The sequence below is a fragment of the Mesocricetus auratus genome, unplaced genomic scaffold, assembly GCF_017639785.1.
Source record: "Mesocricetus auratus isolate SY011 unplaced genomic scaffold, BCM_Maur_2.0 Super-Scaffold_100009, whole genome shotgun sequence".
Lineage (NCBI taxonomy): Eukaryota > Metazoa > Chordata > Mammalia > Rodentia > Cricetidae > Mesocricetus > Mesocricetus auratus.
The window spans coordinates 32,259,578-32,276,597 of NW_024429193.1; the positions used below are offsets into that span (position 1 = coordinate 32,259,578).

General features: G+C 36.6%; 1 protein-coding gene across 2 annotated transcripts in view; it reads left to right on the forward strand.

Annotated features, from left to right (window-relative positions):
* Positions 1-17,020, forward strand: part of Ugt8 (UDP glycosyltransferase 8) — a 66,574-nt gene that overhangs the window by 12,882 nt on the left and 36,672 nt on the right. For both annotated transcript variants that reach the window (XM_005077141.4, XM_040751905.1), the window contains exon 2: positions 6,969-7,792. In XM_005077141.4, the coding sequence (XP_005077198.1) occupies positions 6,971-7,792 (822 nt within the window). In that variant the 5' untranslated portion in view covers positions 6,969-6,970. The remainder of the gene's footprint in view (positions 1-6,968; positions 7,793-17,020) is intronic.

Below are 17,020 nucleotides of genomic sequence, written 5' to 3' on the forward strand. Positions count from 1 at the left end.
CAAATAGCAAATAAAAGATGTTTTTAACAAGTGGAGGAAAGATCCCATACATTCCAGTATATTTCTGTAACATTAAGAATTTCTAAGTAGAGCCGGGCGTTGGTGGCGCACGCCTTTAATCCCAGCACTCGGGAGGCAGAGGCAGGCGGATCTCTGTTGAGTTCAAGGCCAGGCTGGACCGACAGCCTCCAAAACAGAGAAACCCTGTCTCGTAAAACCAAAAAAAAAAAAAAAAAAAATTTCTAAGTAAATGCTAATTGAATACTGTTGCATTTTGGGAGATCAAAGTTTGACCTAGATTTCCTTCAGATTTACCTGCTGTATTCCACAAAAAGAAAACAAAACAATAAAGAAGTATACACATATAGAGGTTCAGGATAAACTGGGCTAATGTGTGAAAAATCTGTCTGAAAACATTAATCATATAGACTATTAGATTGAAAAACAGCAAAGTTATATTAATTCCCAGGGGACAAAGATTTGTGTATGTTCTTCATAACACACAATTAATTTCTCTGATGCTCCTCCAATACCAGGAACAAATGTATAGTTTTGTGACTTTTATGCATCTGATTATATAAAAAATCTCAATAAAAGATTTCTAAAGTGTTCTAGCATGTTTAAAATTAAGCATTTGTTAGAAGTTTGAACTTTAGAAAGTCACAGTTCGATAACTTAGGAATTCTTCTCTTTGTTTTAAGGGTGAAGTCAGACTCAAAACAAAGAATTTCTGTATTTGCTGGATGTTGATCACATGATGCAGAGGCATGGGGATAATTAGTACCAAGCTGTTCAGGTCTTGGAAGAATTGTAGAAAAAGGAGCCCCAGTCTTTTAAGGATATAATAAACACTGAAAGTGATTTATTTACATCATTTTCTGTAATGAAAGGAATGTCATTTTTCAGCTGTACATTTTTATTGCTACCACTGTTTCTCAGAAAATGGCTCTTTAGTCAGTACTTGAGTCAGCATCACCTGTGAATTTTCAAAAAAATCAAAAAACAGATTCTGTGGCTCATCCGGCATCTACAAAGTCAGACCTTGAGAGGGCAGACCCAGCTACTTTTTGTTTTTTTGAGACAAGGTTTCTCTGTGTAACAGTCCTAGCTGTCCTGGACCTGGCTTTGTGGATCAGGCTAACTTCCAACTCACTGAGATCCACCTTCCTCTGCCTCCCAAGTTCTCAAAGTAAAGGGGAGCCATACTTGCTAATTTTAGGCTCACAAATCTGTGATACCAGATGACTAGTTGGTTCATATTCTCAACTGGTGGAAATTTGTGATACTTTTGAGGAAGAACAGCTTGTCTTAGGTGTTAAGATTTTTGACCAACAATTGCCTGAATAATTTTATAACTTAAACTTATGATATAATGATTTCAGTAATTAATTGGCTGTGTAGATGGAGTTGGATATTCGTAGTTCAGTTAATATGTACATGCTTATTAATTCGTTGTCACTTTTGTAGACTTTGCTCTGATGCGGTCTTGCAGTTACCCAGTGAGGGTAGTAGTTCTCAATTTTATCACCTGGATAACAGTAGTGCAACAAAAATGTTAAAACCTGACCTCAGCTGGATATGGTGGCACATGCCTTTAATCCCAGCACTCCATAGGTAGAGGCAGCAGATCTCTGTGAGTTCAAGGCTAGTCTGATACAAAGTGAGTTCCAGGACAGCTAGGGCTGTTACACAGAAACTTTGTCTAGAAAAACCCAAAACCAAAGAACAACAAAACAAACAAACAAAAAACAAAAACAAAACAAACCTAGACCTGGTCTCATGATTGTGGCAGCAATGAAGATTTTAAGCATCTTTAGACTTTAAAAGCTAGAGATGTTTTAGAGTTAAATTGTAGCCACATGCTTAAAGATTGACCATTTATAAAGCCAATTAAAACATTACGTATTAAGTCCATTAGGTAGTCACATTGTTTTAAGGAAACTGTCTTTGTGTAGTTGTGACTGAAAAGTAATCTGCTTCCTTGCAGGTTTGCATTGCTAACTGCTTGACCATAATCTTGTCTTTACTGTTTTAGGACTCTTAGAATGTTGACTACGTCTTGACCAATATTGATAGTTACTTTATATGAGTATCAGTAGTCCCATGTTCCTAGGGAGCTTGTTTCAGAAATAAATAGACCCGGGACTCTCATTCCTGATCTGTCAAACCTAATTTATATTTTGTGAAGTTTGTGTCAGTTGAAGACTCTCTGTAACCTAATTTGGAAATAAACTTTAATTTATTTCTTTTTTTTAAGTATACTATTTATTCCTTTGATCTGATCTTAACTGATTTATGATCATATCATATCAATCTCATTACATTTATCCTTTTTTCCTCCTCTCCTTCTTTTTCATTCCCTAGCTCTTTCTAAGCATGTTCATAAATCTAGTTTTGAACAGGTTTTATAGTAGTGAAGGATGTTCAAGACCTTCTAATTTGATAGTCTCACTTGGCAGGTTAGGTAACTAGTCTCAAATTAAAGTACTTGGCTCCATTTACAAAGATTACTAATGACAAGATTTATGGGATTTATGGATGTGTGTCTTCTTTTACTTTTTTCTTTCATTATAAGTCATTTAAAATTTCCATACTTCAGATATGAACTAACTGAAAAAGCAATCTTGGATTCTCAAATATAATTCCAAGCCAAAATCTTAAGTATTTATTAACAACTATTTTAATTATGTTTCTAAGTTGATCTTGATATATATCACTAGGAAATTCCATTCTAGTAATGCACTAAAAACATAGTTCAATTTAGAATTTGTTAAATGAGTTAGGTGAGAGGGAAAACCCAGTCCTAAAAGGAATGACAGCAAGCAGGATAGCCGGCGGCTTTTGTGCTGGCATAGTACTAAAAGCTTTATTTATGTACTCTTGGAGACTGTAGGTAATTTCAGCAGGAAGAAGCTTATAAATGTTTTGGGATTGTTCAGCTGCTGCTTTTGTGTTCCTGAGGATCCAGGCTGTACACTGTGCTTTTCTGAATTCCCCAGACAGCCATGCTTTACCTCAGGCCTGCTAGCTTACACCTACAGTTTCTCCAGTTGTGTCACTTGTCTAACTCTGCACTGAAGTCTAAGTGCTAGATTCCTACCAGTCAGTGTGGTGGAGAGTGACATACAAATCTTCAGCTGCTTTTTTAAAATACAGACTCTTTTCTACCCAAGTCTCAGGATATTTGCTGAAGATACCTTGGAATCTGTTTCTTAGCATTTGAAGTGGTTTTTTTGGGCCCTAAAATTTGAGGATCATTTCATTTAGGTGACTAAGTTTTGTGTTTTGTTATTTCCTATGATATAAAATTGTACTTATTACTATTACTCATCATCAAGGTCTCATTTTGTACCTAGGCTAGCTTGGAATTCATAGTGATTCCCCTACCTCTGCCTACTGAGTGTTTTAAATGAAATGTGTCATGATTAGGCATAAATGGGTATGGGCTCCTGAGTACAGTGTTTGTTGATATCTATCTTGTCCTATTTTTCTGTCTTCTCCATGGCCTTGCTTTTGTTTTTCCTTACACTTGATGGTTAAGGAGGAAACTCTCTATGTGGACAGGGGCCAGCTTATCCTGATAAAGGGATAGGGTTGAGTTTCTCATTACAGCTTTGCCACCTATACTGCAGATGTTAGGAAGGAGATAACTGTGGCTGATGATAGTGAAGAGTGTGAGTCTGCTGAGCTTGAGATGTTACAAAAGCAACAGTAATAATGCATACCTTACAACCTTTTTGAAGGTATTGCTAATGGTTAATTTCTTTGGGTATTTCATTTTTATAAAGCAAGATCTGTATGTTTGTAGTACTCCCAAACAGCTATATCAGTCTCACTTTCTATAATGGAATATGTTAGTATAAGCAATAATACAAAATGAATATAATATTTTCATCATGACTTCTCAAATTAATTGTTATTTACAATTTTTTTAAAAAGTGATTTTGTTAGAAATTTTGACAAAAAACTTCTGACAGGTGACTCTAAAACTTTTTTATTTTTTAAATTTGTAAAATAGACCACATCCTCTTCATTCATTCATTTTTGTCTCATATCTGTAGGTAAACCGTGTATACCTACAAATCATGTGCAAAATTAGCATAGAAATGTGTTTTGTTTTCTGAGTAAATCAAAACCAAAACCTTAGCAAAGTGGTTGATTTTGAAAATCTACTTATCTATTCATTAACTTCTGATGGCCATCCTGAGTTTTGTTAGTATGTGACAGTCCAGTTAGTTCATAGTACCTGGCATGCTTTAATAATTTTAATTATATGTGTTATTTTGTATGTGTGTGGGTGTTTCTCTATACACCACATGCATGCATGGTGCCTTAGAAAGTTAGAAGAGGGTATCAGATGGCCTGGAACTGGAGTTATAGATGGTTGTGAGCCGCGATTCAGGTGCTGGGAATCAAACGGGTTCTTAAGCACTTAACCACTAAGCCATGTCTCCAGACCTCTCTCTCTTCTCAGTCTCTTTTTCTTTAAGGTGGGAGCTGACTGGAAACAGGGGGCCATATTTTTCTAAATGCTGTGCTCTCTTCCCACCCCAAGCTGAGAAGTTCCTGTTCTGTGCGAGGATTGTTACTTTTAGTGGCTTATTTGCAAGCTGATAGACCTAACTTACTGTAACACACCAGATATTGCTTTCACATGAAAGCAGTAGCCATAGAAGTACAGCTGCATTTTGCCGTGTGTGTGTGTGTGTGTGTGTGTGTGTGTGTGTGTGTGTGTGTGTATAAAGTGGACGCCTGTATGCATGTGTGTAAGCTCTCTGTATATAGTGGGATAGAATGGATTAATTTACTTGGCGTTAGCTTTTCTCAGGTTTTTACCTTTTCAGGCTTGTTTCATAAAATGGACGCATTTGTCTTAGTGTAAGTGAAGTAATGCTTCCAAGTCTCAAAAAGAGAAAAAGGACTACAAGGTCAGAGCCATGATGCAGTGAACTACTTGCTTGATTTTCTCAGGAATTTCCCAGTTGTAGCACTGAAATGCCCATCCCATGGGAGTTCCCTCAATTCTGGGAAGGTCATGATGGTTCATCATCTGGTGCTATAGACAGAGACAGCACAATGGCTTAGAGCAGATAGTTTAGCTCCTCTTAAACAGTAATCTGGCATAAACACGGAGGACTGGCATTTCTGGCTTCAAGCATCTTGGTGGTTATGCCTTTCCGGGTTTACTCTTGGAGTGCATGACCTGGAGTGTTAATAATTACCAGTCTCACACCAGCTATGAGCCTCAATTATGGCAAAAATTAGAAATTGCACACGGCATTTCTCCTCCTGTAACCAGAGCTTTTAGAGCAGATGCCTGGGCTCAGTCACCAGGCCCCATACATCAGTTAAAGAGACAGAAATTAAAAGCAGAGGTGAGTTCAATGTGGCTGTGTTGGGAAGAGGAACTAGAAAAGTACTTCTTAAGAGTGACAGGCAAAATTTGAGGAAAGGATCCCTTTCCCTTTGGTTGGCTCCACAGCTCACTTTCCCAGCAAAAAGTGAGTTGCCTAGCCATCTTGTTGGCAAAGGGACATCCACTCACAGGCCAGGATGGCTGGGCATGATCCTAGTTCACTAAAAGTGGTCAATGGGGGACTCTCGCCGTTACAGAGAATGACTTCCAGATGGTGCTGGTTCTCCAACTCCTGGCAAAAGACTACCTCAACCCCTCATCCCATTCCACACTCAGTGTCCACCATCCCAGGGGAGGCAGTAAGTGAGAGACAACAAGCAAGAGGGTCTCTGGCTTATGCCTCCACTGGGAGATGGTGAGGAGAAGAAGGTAAGACTCCAACCCTCCTTGTCCTGGAGGCAGGAGTGAACAGTTGAATAGCTCCCTTAGCTGGGTGAGGTCTCCCTGTCTCCTTCTTCAGATCCCATAACTCAGCCTTGGAACTGGGTAGAGCACTACTGGGATCACTGGGATTACTGAGATACTGGGATACCCGGATGGCTCAGTCCTTCCCACTCCAGTCTTTCAAGCTTCCTTCTGGTTTCCCCAACCTAACTTTCCTTTGCCATCTATCTTTGCATAAGTTATTGTAGGAAAAGGGAACAGAAACCAGGAAGCAAGGGGGAGTGGTGTTGTTTCTGAAGGGAGGAGCAGTCCACCCTTCATACACAGCCAAAACCCATATAGGAGAAGAGGGACAACATAAATCAGAAATGTCTGCCTTGAGGTGTACAGCCATGTGACTTGAAGTTGGCACTATGGTTGAAGGGGGAATGTAGAAAGTGTGGTCTAGAACATACTCATTCACAAAACCTTCTTCCATATGCAGTTACTCTTGGACTTTGCTTTTGAAAGTCATTCACTTGGGTGATGCCCTGAATTAACACATTGCATAACAACTGAAATGATCATAAATACAGACTGCCAGGATAGTCCGTGTACTTAGTGATTATGAAAAACATGCTGAAGATGATTTTATCTGTGAGGGAAATACATTTTCTACATAATTATTGAACTGCTACTTAATTATTTTTTGAAGTGTGACCTCTCATTGGAAACCTTTAGTCACAATTAGGAGTGTTACCACTAAATTAAAATGATTTAAGTAGCAATTGTGTACTGATACATGTGAAAATTAAAAATTGTCATTCCTCCTGGAATTGACACTGATGTGTATTAAGAATAAGAAATTTTAATACTGTTTCATAGATAGTGTTCAAAGAAGTGCTATCACTTGTTTCTAGACCTTGAAGAAGTTATTATCTGGGTTCAAAAGTTCTCATTTATTGATGAAATATTTTGAGATTGGTCTTAATATGTATTGTGTGTCACTTTTTTCCAATTCTCTTCTTAAATAATAACTTTTATTTAAGTGAAGGCTTCTGTGCAATGTATTAGACTACTTTTTAAAAGACTCTGATCATCATATATTTTGGAAAATAAAATCTTTGTGATTGTTTTGGGTGGCTACGTGTCTATACCATTTTAAGTCATGTTCTGGTTGTCTTCACAGCTATGAAGTCTTACACTACATATTTCATGCTCCTATGGAGTGCTGTTGGAATAGCAAGGGCTGCCAAAATCATCATCGTGCCGCCAATTATGTTTGAAAGCCATTTGTACATTTTCAAGACGCTAGCATCAGCCTTGCATGAGAGAGGCCACCACACTGTGTTCCTTCTCTCAGAAGGCAGAGACATTGCCCCATCTAATCACTACAGCCTCCAGCGATACCCAGGGATCTTCAACAGTACCACCTCAGATGCTTTCCTGCAGTCTAAAATGCGGAATATTTTCTCTGGGCGATTGACAGCCGTTGAACTGGTTGACATACTGGATCACTATACTAAGAATTGTGACATGATGGTTGGCAACCAAGCCCTAATCCAGGCTTTGAAAAAAGAGAAGTTTGACCTGCTACTTGTGGACCCCAATGATATGTGTGGATTTGTGATCGCTCATCTTTTAGGAGTTAAATATGCTGTATTTTCTACTGGCCTTTGGTATCCTGCTGAAGTAGGAGCGCCTGCACCTTTAGCTTATGTCCCAGAGTTTAACTCACTCCTCACAGACCGCATGAACTTCCTGGAAAGGATGAAAAATACTGGTGTTTACCTCATTTCCAGAATAGGGGTTAGCTTTCTGGTTCTTCCCAAGTACGAGAGGATAATGCAGAAGTACAACCTGCTGCCTTCGAAGTCCATGTACGATTTGGTTCATGGGTCCAGCCTATGGATGTTGTGTACTGACGTAGCACTGGAGTTTCCAAGACCCACCCTGCCTAATGTTGTGTACGTTGGAGGAATCCTCACAAAGCCGGCCAGCCCACTGCCAGAAGTAAGGTTTGCTGAACTCCTTGGTTATTTTTGTTTTAAATATAAGGGTCAATTTTTATTTCAGCAACAAAAATTAGTTAGTATCACTTTATGAGCCCATAACTGATTAGTCCTTTTTATTTGTGGATCCTTCACTCCCCTGGAATCCATCTGCTTTGGGTAAGCATATCTATAGTATCAAGAGATTCTTTGTCCTGTGTAGACAATAGATTGAATGGGAAATAGATTTTTAAGAAATAACTGTTGTCTATGGGTTGAATATACGTAGCTGCTTAGTTTCAACAAGTATAATTTATTTTGCTTTTAATTAAACACTCTGTTCTCAAATAGCATGCAGAGCACTGTGTTTTGTAAACTCAGTAAAAACAGAGAAAATAAATGTACTCCTTTGGGGATTTATAATGACTAGAACATTTAGTATTAAGTTTAAAGTAGGAAACTAATTTAAATTAATAACAAGTATAACATTTTAAGCAAAGTATGCCCTAGTGAAGTTTCATTTAAAAGACAATTAATGGTACATTAAAAGTTTCTGGCTTCTCAGACCTGCAATTTTTTTTATTGCTAGTTGAACCCTCAGCAAATCCATTGTTCTTTAGAAATCTTTTTTCCATTCTATTTTGTTTTAATTATATCTAAATAAGCATGAGTCATTTATGCATATATTAAAAAAGTTTTCTGACTTTATGGTAGCTTAGTACTTCCAACAGTAGTAGAGCTTATATAATTTTATTTTCTATCATCTCTGAAAATAACCACCTGCACAAATGGTTGATTTCCACTGTAGGCACTAAATTAAAATGTCTGTCAGGCCCACAATGAAGAGAAAACCCAGATTGTCTCCTGTAGTTATTAACATAAAAATGGTCACTGGATAATATTTTTTACAGTTTAATTAGGTGACTGGAAAGTAGATGTGAGGTTTTTCTGATAGACCCATTGAGTGATACTTATGAAATACCTTGGTATAGTTCCTGAGCCATGGACATACAGAAATAGTTGGCTTCTTGTCCAGCACAGTGTTAGCGGCTTGAATCGATACAGTCACTGGAGTGTCAAGAGCACAGCTGCACTAGCTACTGTAGAGGATGAGAATTAACATTAGCCTATTTCAGTTGGCTCCACACATTTTTATTTTCATGTTTCTATGATTCCCAGTCCTGAGGGATCAGAGGTAATTTCATGCAGATTCATGATGCCTTCATGGTAGCAGGAATCCTACCCAGATTCTCCATTATATTCAAGCTCTGATATCCCCAATAGAGAAAATTTAGAAAGACTAAGTATATAATTTCTTGTACTTTTTATCTTCTCATTAACTCTTAGTGTTAGTTAGTCAGAATCTTGTGAGGTTCATGTATAGGCAACTTACTAAGTCTGGGATGGCCAAAACAGTTTTTCAGGTTCCCTGGTGATGCAAAGCTATTGGTCGGACTGACAAGCTACTCTTGGAGAACCAGTGCTTTTTAACCTCAGACAACATATATAATCTGTGCATTATTTAATGATTCTATACTGAAACACTATTTCTGGAAGATACAGATTTTTTGTTTGCTTTAGGTTGCACTGTACTATGTATAAATGTATCTAGATGTCAAGAACTAAAACATTTATATCTTGCTTTGTTTCCTGTACTAGAACTAAGCCATGTTGATGATACCTTAAAACCAATGTCTTTTAATCCCTCCTCTTGTCTTCATTTACAGGAAATTACATTTGGCTCTGTGTCGAGGTTATTTTTGTTTGTTTGGTGGTTATGATGTAGTGTTTTTTCAGAAAGGATTTCACTCTATCATTGGCATAGAACCTACTGTGTAGTAGCCCTGGGTAGCTTCAAATTGTGATCCTCCTGCCTCAGTCTCTTGAATTCTGGGAAGATAGGCATGAGCCAGCATAGTGCCTAGCCAAAATATAATTTGTAAAGCAGCATATGTAGCTATTTGTTGGAATCATTTTTATTTGGAGATTGCAGAATTCAGCCAGAAGTCAGTTAATTACTTGGTTAATAAAGTATATGTTATGGAAAGTTATATGAGAAGTGAAAGTGTTCTAATAGCAAGACAAATAAGTGTGTCTTCCTATTTCCAAAACTCTCTTCTAGATTAAGGAGAACTTCCTGTTAAAGGGGCTATTGACTTTTAACTGTAATGTTTCATATAGTTTGTTTTTGACATGGGGACTTGAGAGAATTACTATGTCATACATTGATAATTATTTCCCCATTATTTCCTTATGTTTTTTAACTCCTTGGAGTGTATCTATAATATGGTAAAAAAAAAAAACCTCACTGAAATACTTGACCTGATTTTGTAGTTCAATGACTATAGCAGCTGCTGAAAAAATACCTTTCAGAATGGAATAGCTTTGTGTACAATTAAAGAAAGGTCCATTTTATAGTAGTTCGAAAGAATTTACATTTCTCTTTAAGAAAACACTAGGTTCTATTTTTAAATTTTTTTTCAGAAAGAATAACGGATGATAAAAATCAATTTATTCTAGATTGAATTATTTTCTATCATTTATTGTAATTGCACAATTATGTATATGTGTGTGTTCATGTGTGGAAATACATCCATATGCTGTGGTGTATGTGTAAAGGTAAGTGGACAACTTGTAAGTTGTTCCTCCCTTTCCACTGTGTATATCCCCGAGATTAAGCTCAGGTCACCAGGGTGGACAGCAGATGCCATTACCTGCTGAGATGTCTCACATAGGCCTGGATTATTTATAATTAAATTGTAAATGATTTTGTAGTGAGGGTTGAGCCATTGTTTTGTCTGTATTAGCTTATGATATGTACAAGACAATTTCTTTATGAGGGGGGGTTTCAAGACAGAGTTTCTCTGTGTAACAGTCCTGGCTGTCCTGGAACTCCACTTGTAGACCAGGCTGGCCTGGAACTCTTGAGATTCATCAACCTCTGCCTTCCCAGTGCTGGGATTAAAGGCAAGTGCCACCACTGCCCAGCAACAATACAGCTTCTTTATGGCGTTTTCCTATGTGGCATATGCAATAACTACCTCCCTGCCTTAGCCCATATTTACCCTCTCCCCAGCTGATCATCTTCCTCTTTTCTAACTCCTTTTTCCACTATCTGTTCATAGTTTAAAAGCTTCATCCATGTTAGGTAAAATGTGAAAGAGAACATTTTAAACCCCTTTCATGCATTCTTATTTCTGGTGGAGTTTTGTTGGCAAAGACACAACCATGTGTACTTTCAATAGTTCATAAAAGATCCTGCAAATTATCGAAGGAATGGAAAAACACTGCTTTATTATTTACATATTAGTGAAACTAATTACATATATAATGTGTAAACAATAACTAGAAATAGAAATTTATTAAAATTTAGAATTAAAAATTAGAAATTTATTAAAATTAATTGTAATTCATTCATTGATTAGACTGATTCCAATATCTACCTTTTATGAATGAGCAGCAATGGACATGGCTGGGCAAGCGTCTCTGTGGTAAGATGTAGTGTCCTTTGAGTATTTACCCAAGAATGGTATAGGTGAATCTTGAGGTCGATTGATTTTTAACTTTTTGAGGAACCTCTGCATTAATTTCCAAGGTGGCTATACCAGCTTGCACTCCCACTAGCAATGATTAATTTAAGCATATGCTATCATTTGTTTTATTGATCTTGGACATTCTGACTGGTGTAAGATGAAATCTCAAAGTAGTTTTTATATGTATTTCTCTGGTGGCTAGGAATGTTGAACAGTTCTTTAAATGCTCTTCAGCTGTTTCTGTTTCATCTTTTGAGAAATCTCTCTCAGTTTAGTTCAGTACACCATGTTTAAATTGGATTGTTTTCTTGATGAACAGTTTTTCTTTTTTTAGTTCTTTGTGTATTTTAGATACTCAAACTCTGTCAGATGTAAATTATAAAGAATTTCCCCCTTTCTCTAGGCTTTTTTCTGTTCAAATGAATGAACATTTTGCTTGTGCCAAAGTTTTTGAACTTCATGAGATCCAGTTTATTCATTGCTAGCGCTAATGCCTGTGCTACTGGGATTCTGTTCAGAAAGTTCTTTTCTGTGACAATGAATTCAAGCCCATTCTTTACATTTTTTTCTGTTAGATTCAGGGTGAACTCAGACAGTGATAGCATACACAGGATCTGCACAGGCTCAAACCAGACAATATCCCAGCACTGTGAAGGAGTGGACCTCAAGTTCACTAAGAACTTACTTGTAATTGATATCTTCTTGGAAAGAGAAAATCAGTTTTCTTGAATGGGTATACCTAAATCACACTTCAGGGCAGGCCTCATGCCTAGGAATAGTTGACTAACTTAAAACAGTTTCCATGTTTTTTTTCTATGAGTTTTGTTTTGTGTGGTTTGTTTTGATTTTATTTTTGTTTGAGAAAGAAGAACATGAAATTGGATTGATAGGGAGGTTGGAAGGAATTAAGGAAGGGAAAGAATATGATCAAAGTATATTGTCTCAAACTTTTAAATAAAAATAAATTAATTTTAATCTCCTCTAGTTAAATTGAAACCACCTAGGGAACAAGTAACCAAGAAGACATTGCATTTAGGAAAACATATATGCACCAAACTCTAGCACATCCAGTTTCAGAAGAAGTGTGCTATTGGACTTCCAGACAGAGATTAATCCCAATTCAGTAACAGTAGGTTGCTTCAACACTCCACTTTCTCCAACAAACAGGTGATTTGGACAGAAATAAACTGAGTAATAGAATTAAAGGGCATAATACATCAAATGGACCTAACAGATCTACTGAGTATTAAACTTCAAACTAAAGAATATACAGTCTACTAGCACCCCTTGAAAGTTCCTCTAAAACATACCATAATTAAGAACACTAAAAATATCTCAGCAAATACAGGAAAATTGAAATAACTCAGTGTACTTTCTCTGACCACAATGCAATAAAACAAAATCAACAGCAAAAGAATTCCTAGTACAGTGGTTCTCAACCTGTGGATCATGCCCCCATATCAGGCATCCTGTATATCAGATGTTAGTATTCCTATCAGTAGGAAAATTACAGTTAGGAAGTAGCAGTGAAATAATTTTATGGTTGGGGTCCCCACATGAGGTACTGTGTTAAGGGCTGCGGCATTAGGAAGGTTGAGAACAACTGCTGAAGTAGATGCACAAACTCATAGAGAAAACAAACAAACATAAACAGTACAGAATAGTGGAGAAGATAAGACGTAATCAAGAAAGAAAGAGTTTTTTTTTCACAACATAAAGGAGTGTTTGCGACCTTTTCTTGAAATGTGATCTTAAATCAAAATTTAAGGAGCTGGAGAGATATCTCAGTGAGAACAACTCTCAGAGAGAACCCAAATGATTCCCAGATGGAACTTCAGCTTCGGGGGATCCAGTGTCCTTCAAAGACACCTACACACATTCTGTATACTCATGCAGACACAGGACATACAAATAAATAATATAAAGATAAGTCTTCTTAAAAGAGAATTTCAAAACATTTTAAACTATATATGCAATTTAGTTTCTCTTTTTAAAAAGTTGTATGTGTTATCTTTGTATGATGGAGGCTTTTTTGAATAAGATTTTGTAAAATAGTCGTAGCTTTACATTTTAAGTAAATTTCAAAATACAGGGAAATGCTGCAAGCTTTTAAAACTTAATTTCATTTTGATAAATTTCTGATGAAGTTTTTATTTTTCTTATAGTTATTTCAGTTTAGTTTTAAGTAAATAAGGTGTCTATGAGATTTTTGTATGTTTATGTAGTAATTGATGTGATCTATAATTTGGATCCATTTTCTATTATAAAGATGCTGTTTTTGGCCGGGAGTTGGTGGCGCACGCCTTTAATCCCAGCACTTGGGAGGCAGAGGCAGGCAGATCTCTGTGAGTTCGAGGCCAGCCTGGACTACCAAGTGAGTTCCAGGACAGCCTCCAAAGCCACAAAGAAACCGTGTCTCGAAAAACCAAAAAAAAAAAAAAAAAAAAAAAAAGATGCTGTTTTTAACAGTTGAGAGGTGATTGGCATTAGAAACAAGAAAGGTAAAGGTAAAAGAATTCACTTCTCTACTAGACTGTATATAGCTTTTTTTCTTTTTGATGGAAAGCCCCAGACCCCTATTTTCATTTTTTAAAGTAATAATGATGTTCTAATGTAAGTGATATAGTTCATCCCACTAGATTTGCTTAGAAATAAATCTGAATGCTTTCCAAATTAGAATCTAATAGAATTCATACTGTGACTTAGCCTACTTGTGATGGTGACATAGGAAGGTCTTAAGCAGGAGTTATATTCTATTTCTCCCACAGAAATTTTCAACAGAGCCAGAAAGTTTTACGTTAGCTTTATTTGTCTACTGTATATACAATCTGTACTTATATTGATAACATCCCTTCATTCAGATGATTGGGGCCTCAGTGTTGTACATCCAATATTTGAGTTTATTGTTATCGCTTTAAGAAGGCAGTATTAGGCACTACTGGTTACTACCAGTTGAGGCTTTACACAGCTGTGTACTTAGCATTTAATCATGCTAAGAATTTCTAATGAGAAAATCAGCCGGGACAAAGCACACCCAGTGAATTTGATACAATACCATTTTTGTTTGCAAACATAAAAAATACTCTTCATACATTAGTGGTTTCATTAATAGGTATTTGTGCTTGGTATGTCAAGCAGACAGACGTTAACAAAATGTCTTAACCTGCTACTAATAATTTATCACTTTAAACTTTTCATAGAAATCTCTTTTAAAAAAACTTACCTTAGTCATATCTCTCTTTAAAACAAAACTAATCAAAACAAAAACTAATCTTAGTCATAGTTCTGCCTGTATTTGACCTATACATTCAATATTTTAATCTTGCTTTCAACAGCTTCCTCCCCTACATGCATGTAAACTATCTCCCGATCTCCCCTCCTCTCCCATCTGTCACTCTTAGCCAGAGCCATGTAGCCAATAATCCCACTGTAGCAACCTCTCTCAAGTAACTTCACAGTGTCTCAGGCTTTCAACTGCTACACTGTCCCTTTCACCAAAAGAGCATATTTCTAACCCTTGAATGCAATAAGTTGTAGCAAAAGAGATGACAACTGAATTCATTTCTGCAATATGGTAAGCACTGAGAACAACTGAATGTATTATCTTTCCAAGAGTAGTGAATATTTTATGGGGAAATTTGAGTTGAAATGACAGTGAGGTGTTAAGTCAGAACAATCAATACCAGTAGAGTAATTAGGCTGGCTAGTAAAAGACAGAAAATAGTGGTTCAGGACATTTGGGTGAAATACTCTGAATGTCTCTAATTCCAGCATTTCTGGCTGATTACAGGTGAGATTATCCCTGCAATGACTGGAGTTAATGGAGGATGTAAATTCTGCGCTTAGACAGTTCACATTTGAGTCACTGCAAGTAGATACAACACTTGTGGCCAGGGGATCTAATATCCCCCTTTTAGGTTTGAGAAACAAATAAGCCAAATGCATGGCATACTGAGAAGTCAGTGTGTGCAGGAAAGGCTGCTGTTGATTTTTCTCTAACACTTGGCTTTTGTAGAATATCTGTGGTTCAGTTATAGATACTACCTGGCCTGTCTTCTATAAGAGAGAAGGGGAGCTTGAGTTACAGATCCGGAAGTTTGAGCCTCAGGTCTGCAACCAAGAACTGCTTTCATTTTCATGAGGCTAGAAAGTTCACATGACCTTTCTAGACCAAGTGTTCTTCATCATAAATTCTAATTTTATCAATATCAGAAGCATTAGTTGCAAATCAATTGCAATATTTATAGTTACAAATTATGGAGCATAATTACATAGTATTCTATGGCAATTGGCATTATTATTTAAATAAATATGTATTCTATAAAGACAAGCTGTGATTTTTAGATAACTTTAGTGGAGAATAATCTAGAGTTTTAAGTACATTTCTCATACTAATTCCAAATAACAATCCCTTTTAGGAATCTTATTTGAATTACAACTAAGAACTAGAAAGTAAAACTAAATATTTGAAAGGCTGGAATAAATGCTACAACGTCCAGGAACTAAAATCAATATCTTTGACCCACAATTACTAGCTTTAAACCTTTTTCACATAATCTGCCTTAATTGTGTATCTTCTAAATATTTCAGCTATTTTATTCCAAAACCCATGAGAGATTAAAACAACTGTATAGTAGAAGGAGACATGATTAAGGTGGTAAAAAGGGACAACTTCTTTTCAGTTTAACTATCAGAGAAGGAGAGAAACTCCTCCAGAATAACAAAACAATCTACATGATTCAAGAAAGGTAAAGGGTCTTGGGCTACTTACTATCATAGACCCAGAGGAAAGCATTAACCATAGTGGCACAACTCAAAATTATGTCCTTAATCTTGGAACTCTGGCCCTTCAAGGAAGGGAGCACAGCATACCTTCTATAGGGGCTTCTTCAATAATAGGGTGAAGTAGTTGGTGTGGCAAACTATCTGACAAAACAACTTCTATAAATAAGGGTTTGTTATGACTCAGATTGGGAATCGCACGCATTCTGGTGGGAATGACCTGGTGGCAGGTATTTGAGGCAGCTGGCCACATTGATTCTGCTGTCAGGAAGCAGAATCGAGCTCAATTTCTCCATTTCTGTACAGTTTGAAGCCTCAGCACATGCAATGGTGCCATTCCTCACTTAGAGTGGATCTTCCCAACCCAAGTAACCTAATGTAGAAACCCATACACAGACCTTGTCAAAAGGCTTATTTCCATTTTATGATTCTAAATCCCAACAGACTGACAATAAAGATTAATCATCACATAGGCTCCATGGAAACTGAAAGTTCCAGATTGTGGCAATCACACAGGCTTTTTAATTAGGTGAAGAAATCCAGACTTACCCGTCAACGTAGGTCCACAGTATTCATCTTTAAACAGAAAATTTGGTGTGAAACTAACCTTTAGAGTTATAGGCTACCATTTATACCCTTATAATTCTTTCCACTAGATTGATATTATTTATTTTAATATTTACTGAAGTTACCTGTGTCATAGTGTGTGTGTATATATACAATTATGCATAATGCTTCCAGGTATATTAATAATTATAGTAATTAAGTTAGAAAGTAAAACTTTGTCCATTGCTTGACTTAATCCAACTTTGTATTTTGACTGAAAGATTCATGGTATGATTTCTTGTTTACCTGTGCAATGAAAAATAACACTAATCAGACTTACAAAGTAAAATTTAGAAGTTGTAAGGTGAATTTTAGTAGTATTTACATAC